The sequence below is a fragment of the Ascaphus truei genome, chromosome 13 (genome assembly GCF_040206685.1).
Source record: "Ascaphus truei isolate aAscTru1 chromosome 13, aAscTru1.hap1, whole genome shotgun sequence".
Classification (NCBI taxonomy): domain Eukaryota; kingdom Metazoa; phylum Chordata; class Amphibia; order Anura; family Ascaphidae; genus Ascaphus; species Ascaphus truei.
Genome location: NC_134495.1, coordinates 35,713,873 through 35,722,451, shown reverse-complemented (window position 1 = coordinate 35,722,451; position 8,579 = coordinate 35,713,873). Strand labels below are relative to the sequence as shown.

At 49.7% G+C, this 8,579-nt stretch overlaps 1 protein-coding gene across 1 annotated transcript in view; it reads right to left on the bottom strand.

Annotated features, from left to right (window-relative positions):
• Positions 1-683: 683 nt before the first annotated feature.
• The window catches only part of JPH4 (junctophilin 4), a 69,260-nt gene continuing 61,364 nt past the window's right edge, over positions 684-8,579 (bottom strand). The window contains 5 exon segments of the mRNA XM_075569094.1: positions 684-1,644; positions 2,629-2,921; positions 2,924-3,016; positions 8,323-8,341; positions 8,343-8,442. Coding sequence (XP_075425209.1) covers positions 1,564-1,644; positions 2,629-2,921; positions 2,924-3,016; positions 8,323-8,341; positions 8,343-8,442 — 586 coding nt within the window. The 3' untranslated portion in view covers positions 684-1,563.

Genomic DNA, 8,579 nt, shown 5'->3' with positions numbered 1-8,579 from the left:
CCCGGCTTCACTAGACTGTCAGCGCTCTGATTGGCTGGTAGGAATTCTCCCACGCTCAGATTGGCTGCAGTATTTCATGAATGAATTCTGAAATACTAAAATAAACCCTCAGCCAATCCGGAGCTCAGATTGTAAGCGCCAGAACAGCAGCGGCAAATTTGAAACGACCAAAAGATGCTCTCGGAGAAATAGCAGCGAGGCGGCTTCAGAGATTTCAAGGCGAGACATTTTCGAAGTCCCACTTTTTGGGGCCAAGTTCTGAGAATTGAACGTAGCGGTCGTGCCTGGAAGTACACACCGAAAACAGGATGTTTGGGACTAACTCCTGGTCAAGGGATTTCAGCATCTCCGGAAGAAGAGAACGGTGGCGTCAGGAACTTAGTGCCGATTTGATTTCCAGGACATTTGGGAACAAGTCCCGGTCAATTAGAAACTTTGTTTCTGTGCCTGTTTCAACCAGGAAAAGCTAGTTCTTTGCCTCAGACCCCCAGTAAGTGTGTCTTTCTCGTGTATGTTGTGTTTCATTATACTTAGCCTATTTTAAGTGAATAAATGACAATTTATTTTACCACCTTGTTTTGCTTAGTGTTATGATCCCCGTATAAAAGGTGTAAGTGCCTGGTCTCCCGTGACAATAACACACACTGCCCCCATGTGGCTGCCCCAGTAATTTACACACACACTTCCTATTTTCCATGTTTTATTACTTCCGGTTGTATTTTTCTGGTTTTTGCATCTCACGGGTCAGGGGTTTTGCAAACGGGCGTAGGAATTCGAGTTTTTTGGGGGGGGTTTCTCACAGAAAAGGCCGTGCCCCATCCCAGTAAAAAGTGCAAAAGAGGAAAAAGAGAAAGGGAGAACCCTGCTTAGAAAATGCTACAAAAACAGGAGTGTGGAGCATGCTATGAAAAAGGGGGGGGGGGGAGTAACAAGCATGGGGGAGGGGGGAGAGAGGGGTATTTATTTCTGCAAAGGAAAAATCTTGCAAATATACAGGGTGATCACATTCCTTAAAGAGAGAGAGAGAGAGAGAGAGAGAGAGAGAGAGAGAGAGAGAGAGAGAGAGAGAGAGAGAGAGAGAGAGAGAGAGAGAGAGAGAGAGAGAGAGAGAGAGAGAGAGAGAGAGAGAGAGAGAGAGAGAGAGAGAGAGAGAGAGAGAGAGAGAGAGAGAGAGAGAAAGGGAGGGGGGAAAGAGAGGGGGGCAAAGATAGGGGGAGGAGAAAGAGAGGGGGAAGAGAGAGTGGAAGAGAGAGGGGGGGAAGAGAGAGAGAGAGAGGAGAGAGAGGAGGAAGAAAGAGGGGAGAGAGAAGGCGAGAGAGAGAAGGGGGGAGAGGATACAAATGGGTGGAGGGCATTAAAGAGAAGGAAAAAACAACGAAAAGGACGGGGAATTGAACAGTCCTTGTCCTTATTGTCATTATACTGGAATTAATGAGACTTCTTCAGAGAAAGAGAGAGCCCTTTATATGTAAACATTAGGGGACAGAGGTAGAGAAGGAGAGACAGAGAGAAGAGACAGACGGCGTGCGAGAGAGCGTCATACAGGGGCGCGTCTGCATCTCGTCATGTCAGAAAGTACGAGATGAGAAACGCAAGCGAGACATCGAAAAACAGCACGGCAGCTACCACGAGAGGGTCAGCATCCTGTGAGAGAGAGGGGAGAGATGTGAGAGAGAGAGGGGAGAGATGTGAGAGAGAGAGGGGAGAGACGTGAGAGAGAGAGAGGGGAGAGACATGAGAGAGAGAGATGTGAGAGAGAGAGGGGAGAGACGTGAGAGAGAGAGGGGAGAGACGTGAGAGAGAGATGGGAGAGACGTGAGAGAGAGAGACGTGAGAGAGAGAGGGGAGAGACGTGAGAGAGAGAGAGGAGAGACGTGAGAGAGAGAGAGGGGAGAGACGTGAGAGAGAGAGGGGAGAGACGTGAGAGAGAGAGGGGAGAGACGTGAGAGAGAGAGGGGAGAGACGTGAGAGAGAGAGGGGAGAGACGTGAGAGAGAGAGGGGGAGAGACGTGAGGAGAGCTGGGAAACACGTGAAAGAGAGGGGAGACACGTGAGAGAGGGGGAGAGACGTGAGAGGGGGAGAGACGTGAGAGAGAGGAGAGAGACATGAGAGAGGGGAGAGAGATGTGAGAGAGTGGAGAGAGACGTGAGAGAGAGGGAGAGACGTGAGAGATACATGAGAGAGAAGGGAGAGACTGAGAGAGGGTGAGACTGTGAGAGAGGGGAGAGACGTGAGAGAGAGGAGAGGCATGAGAGAGGAAAGAGACAGAGAGAGAGGAGAGACGTGAGGGAGGGAGGGGGACAGAGAGAAGAGAGAGGCATGGGAGGTGCGAGGGGAAAGAGACAAAAGACAGGAGAGAAACATAGGAAAGAGACATCAAGAAACAGCATGACAGGTACCACGAGAGGGTCAGCATCTTAAGAGAGAGAGGAGAGAGAGACATGACACAGAGAGGAGTGAGACATGGGAGAGACAGGAGAGAGAGATATATGAGAGAGGGGGAAAGGGGAGAGAGAGGAAAGAGACAGAAGGGGAGGGAAAGAGAGAAAGAGAAGAGGCAGACAGAATAAGGAGATATTATTGAGAGAGGGACAGCCATTATACTGTACAGTCCTTTGCCCCTTTACCATTTGCATACGTGTTTTTTGGGGGGGCACCTGTCCCCCCCCCACATCCTCGGCCCCCCCTGTGCAGTCTGGGATAGGTGTGGGGTTCTCAAGTCCCATGAGGGGTGGGGGTTCCTGTGGCTCCTGGTTTCCTGCGGCATTGGGGGAGTGTAGACACCCCCACTCCTCTGGGGGGTTCTCCTCCTCCTGGATGGGGATGCAGGGGGTTCCGTCTCGGTGCTGGCTGCACGTTGGTCCTGGAGGGGTGTCCGGGTGACTGGGGGGAAGGCTGAGTTCGGGGGTCACATCAGACAAGGGGTCCCATTGTGACATAGCTCAGGGGGGCACTGGATAAACCACGGAGCTCTCGCTCAGCACTGCACTCTCCCGTCCTGCACATACCCGGGACCTGAGAGACAGGAACACAGGGATGTATGTGTGTGTGTGTGTATGTGGTGTGTGTGTGTGTATACAGTTATAGATACACAAATAAAAAGATGCTGAGTGCCCACAAACATGAAACTATAAACCAAAAAAAGAAATGAAACATATACTTGACAGGAAGAACAGGTTCTCGCAGATAGACAGGGAACACCAACCAGTCCAGGAGAGATACAACAAACAGGAAGTCCGCAGCACTCAGAGAGAGATTGACACGTTGGCAAGGGAATCCCGTTGGCAAGGGAAGGGCTCCCAACAGACCGTAGAATAGGGCGGTTTGGAGAAGCGCTCTCACCAGACCGTAGAATAGGGCGGTTTGGAGAAGGCTCCCGTCTGACGATACTGAGAATAGGGCGGTTTGGAGAAGGTCTCCTGTCTGACGATACTGAGAATAGGGCGGTTTGGAGAAGGGCTCCCACCAGACCGTAGAATAGAGCAGTTTGGAGAAGGCTCCCGTCTGACGATACCGAGAATAGGGCGGTTTGAAGAAGGTCTCCCATCTGACGATACTGAGAATAGGGCGGTTTGGAGAAGGTCTCCCGTCAGCCGATACTGAGAATAGGGCGGTTTGGAGAAGGGCTTCCGTCAGACGATACCGAGAATAGGGCGGTTTGGAGAAGGGCTCCCGTCTGAAGATACTGAGAATAGGGTAGTTTGGAGAAGGGCTCCTGCCTGATGATACAAAGAAAAGGGCGGTTGGAGAAGGGCTCCTGTCTGACGATACTGAGAATAGGGCGGTTTGGAGAACGGCTCCCGCCAGATGATACAGAGAATAGGGCGGTTTGGAGAAGGCTCCCGCCAGATGATACAGAGAATAGGGCGGTTTGGAGAAGGGCTTTTAGAGCCTGAAACGCGTAGGAGGTTTTTTTCTGTTGTATTTTGTTGTTTTTTTGTTTTTTTATGTAGTTCGTTAAACTTTTTTAACCTTCCAATCTACTGGTGAGCTGATGGTGCTTATTTCTGGGACTCTGCTGTTTCGTGCCAATCCATTTTTTGTTTATGATCTGAGAATAGGGGCGGTTTGGAGAAGGGCTCCGCCAGACGATACGGAGATAGGGTGGTTTGGAGAAGGGTTCCCACCAGACCGTAGAATAGGGCAGTTTGGAGAAGGGCTCCCGCAGACGGTAGAATGGGGCAGTTTGGAGAAGGTCTCCCGCCAGACGGTAGAATGGGGCAGTTTGGAGAAGGTCTCCCACCTGACAGTAGAATAGGGCGGTTAGGAGAACAGCTCCCGCCAGACGGTAGAATTGGGCAGTTTGGAGAAGGTCTCCCGCCAGAACGGTAGAATAGGGCGGTTTGGAGAAGGTCTCCCGTCTGACAATAGTGAGAATAGGGCGGTTAAGAGAAGGGCTCCCGCCAGACGGTAGAATAGGGCGGTTAGGAGAAGGGCTCCCGTCTGACGATACTGAGAATAGGGCGGTTTGGAGAAGGGCTCCCGCCAGACTGTAAAATGACTATTGACTAAGCTGACAGTTTATTTTTAAATGTTAAAGTAATAAAGCTGTGACCAAAATGTTTACTTCCACAAAACTGTGAGTCTCAGTCTGTAGGTAGGAGTAAGTAAATCTCGGGGTAGGCACAGTAAGCCTTTATGAATCCCACACTGTAACTGCCCTTACTGTAAATAACCATTTCCTTTGTTGCTGGTGAAACTCCTTTCCTGGTGTGTGTGTGTGTGAATATATATATATATAGTATAGTATAGTATAGTATATATATATATATATATATACTTATACATAATATGCAGTGTTCGACAAACCTATACATTTGCTCGCCCCGGGCGAGTGGATTTAACCCCCGGGCGAGTAAATATTGGCCCAAGCAGCACACGTTTGGTACTAGGTGGCGAGTAGATTTTTTTGTGTGGCGAGTAGATTTTTGGTGATTTGGTCAACCACTGTATATATATAAAGTGTGTTTATGGTGATACATCACTGTCTCTAGGTGTGCTGGAATAGGGCATCTATGGCACTTTCCAACGTAGAGAGTTAATCTCCCTAGAGAAGCCAGCAACAGCTGCTGGCTAATTGAGCAGGCTGAACTCCTGATTGTACGTGGTGTTTAAAAGTCAGGAAGTTACTACGCACAGAGAGAGACTGCTGTCCCAGAGAAGGGGACAGAGGAAGAGTTCTCCCCAGCTGTGGAAGCTGGCACACACCCTAGACCCGCTGGACGGTAGTCACTGAGCCTGCTGGGACTGCCTGGGTGTTAATCCCAGGAAGGAAGGACGAAAGACTGTGCTGAAGAGGGGGATGTCATGTCCTTAACATTGGGCTGACAGAAGAGAGATTCTCTGAGTTCTCGTGGGGTCGAGCTCCCATAGGAAAGAAGGACGCGAGGACCGTGCTGAAGCGGGGATGTCTACTCCAAACCCTGGAGTAACAGATAAGCGAAGCACTTTATTGCTGTGTTCAGAAACTATATATGTTCAGCTATAATAGTACCTGTTTGGGGTGGTAACCAGCTTAGCTGTCCATCCAGGTAGTATGGGTTGAAGCTGAATGTGCTGTAGTTAGTCTCCTAAGACGAGTAGGAGTTTCTTTTATGATTTTATTTAGACTTAAAGGACGGTGGGCCTGCTAGTTTCTTATTTATCCCTGTAAAAAAACCTCATATAGAGAAATACTATTTTTCCTGCCTTAATCTGGGACTATAAAATGCTACCATGTGGTGTGGGCATCACTGTGTATGTGTGTGCATATGTGTATGTATGTTTGTGTGTGAGACAGACACACAGATGCACACATAGTACACAAATACAAAGAGAGACACACACAGTACAGTATACACAGAAAGACAGACAGACACACACACACACACACACATACACACAAACAGACAGACATACTCACATACAAAGACAGACAGACACTCATACAGTACACACATACAAAGACAGACACACACAGTACAGTATACACAGACAGACACACACACACACACACACACACACACACACAGACAGACACACACATACAAAGACAGACAGACACTCACACAGTACACACATACAAAGACAGACACACACAGTACAGTATACACAGACAGACAGACACACGCACACACACACACACACATACACACAGACAGACACTCACACAGTACACACAAACAGAGACAGACACACACAGTACACACATACAGAGACAGACACACACACAGTCCAGTACACACATTGTGACGTGGGTGCTATGATATCTCTGGGTTGCACCCTAAAGATACCGGCCCCCCACACCATGGGAACATGTGTATAAATGTATTATTGCTGTGTCCCCCCTGTGAATGTATGTCCTTGTCCCCTGTCACTTCATATGTGTTTGTATTGTACCTGTTTGTGGGCCTAAGTGGGATTGGACCCATTTCCTAAGTAGCCTGTTTGGGGTTATAACTCCGGAGCCGCTGGGGCTTGCAACTAGTTTCTGGTACCCGCCACACAATTGCTAGAAGGGCGAAACTTTGTGGGGGAAAAACCCAGAGTCTCGGGGAACCACTTCCGGGTAATTGAAAAAATGATTCTTTTGCTGGAAAGACCAGTGTTATATCCTTTCCCCTGAAACGCCCCAATCTGCTAAATTGGCCCTAACTTCGGTTCCCGAGGTCCTAGAAACTCCCCACAGGGGTCCCCTGATACTGGACCCTGGGAGCCAGTAGGACATCCTATCCCCATGAATCCTAATCCTTTAGGGGGTTCGGGGTTCACCCCCAGTAACAGATGTGGACATTATAAGTTTATTCCTTCATTTCTAACGAAGGAACAGCTGGCCAGGTGACATCCCTTCCATGCTTACTAATGCCTCTGCTTGCATGTCCAAGGAATCCAGTGGTGGGGCTCATCAAAGGGTGTAATCTAACACTTGCCAAGACATCCCCAGTCTCCCAAGCCCTGTTCCACACTCTAGGGCATAGAGTGTCAGCAGTTCGCGCCCTAACGCAGCCAGATCTAAAGAGGCCAGGAACCGTTTGATGCGCACAGACATTCTGGCATCTCTCTGAAGTATGAGGTATAACTGAAAGCCCCAAACTGTACTAGAGTGTGTGTGTGTGTGTGTGTGTGTGTGTGTGTGTGTGTGTGTGTGTGTGTGTGTGTGTGTGTGTGTGTGTGTGTGTGTGTGTGTGTGTGTGTGTGTGTGTGTGGTGTGTGTGTGTGTGTGTGTCTTAGAACAGCTCAGCCTGACAGTCTGTCTCTGCACCCGGTTCTTGAGGGGACTGGATCTGTATACTGTGCGGGGTGTACTGTGAGTCTCTTGCGGGAGACTAAGTTCCTGGGTCCAGCTTGCAGTAGGACTCTGACTGGGACTATCGGAAGTAAACCCCTGTCTGTGTGAGGGGGTCCGGTTCCATACGCTCTGGTGCGTCCTGAGCAAGAAACCAAAGTATTTTTGAAGAATTCCTCCAGCCATCAGCTTCTGCCTGCAGCGGAGAGCTGAGACCTTTAACCCTTGCACCAACTAACCAGTGGAGGTCGGTCCCCTGACTAGTTGGCACCAGCCTCTACCGGTAATTGCACCGAGGACACGGACTGTTTTTACCTCCTGTGGCGCCCGCTCTCCAAGCGCCCCCAGGACATTGCTGTACCCCATAAGGGAGTGTTTCCCCAACCCGGAAACAGAGGGGACCATTGCGGCTACGCCTGGCACCACCTCCTGATAACCTACGCTGTGGGAACAAATACAATCCCTTACCAGGTGGGAGGTGGGTCACAAAGTGGATAATTGTGTGCTTTGTGTATGTTTGTGTGCTTTGTGTATGTTTGTGTGCTTTGTGTATGTTTGTGTGCTTCTATTCTGTTGCTCTTGCAAATAAAAATCGTTTCTTGAGCTCCGTGTCTTGGGTTGGCGATCCAAAGAACTTGCGGGGTCTCTCAGAACCGTTACTGACACACACACAGAGACACACACACAGTACAGTACACACAGAGACAGACAGAGACACACACACACAGAGTACACATATACAGACAGACACACACAGACCGTACACGCAGAGACAGACACCCACAGTAAACACATACAGAGACAGACACACACTACACGCAGAGACAGACACCCACAGTAAACACATACAGAGACAGACACACACTACACACAGAGACAGACACACACACTGAGTACATACATACAGAGGCAGGCACACACACACACACACACACACACAGTACACTCATACAGAGACAGACATAGACAGTCCCATACACACAGAGACAGACACACACACAGACAAACACACATACAGAAACAGATACACACATGCAGTACACACACTCACACACACCTGGTGTCTCCAGAAGCTCCCTCCAGGTCCTGAGACAGAATTCGGGCGGCTCGACACGCTTATAGGGCCTGCTGTGCAGCTACAGCCACTGAGTCAGCATGGAGACGGGCATCAGCGGCACTGCCAGGGAGAGAGACACTGCACTGCCAGGGAGAGAGACACTGCACTGCCAGGGAGAGAGACACACTGCACTGCTAGGGAGACATGCTGCACTGCCAGGGAGAGAGACACACTGCCTGCTAGGGAGACATGCTGCA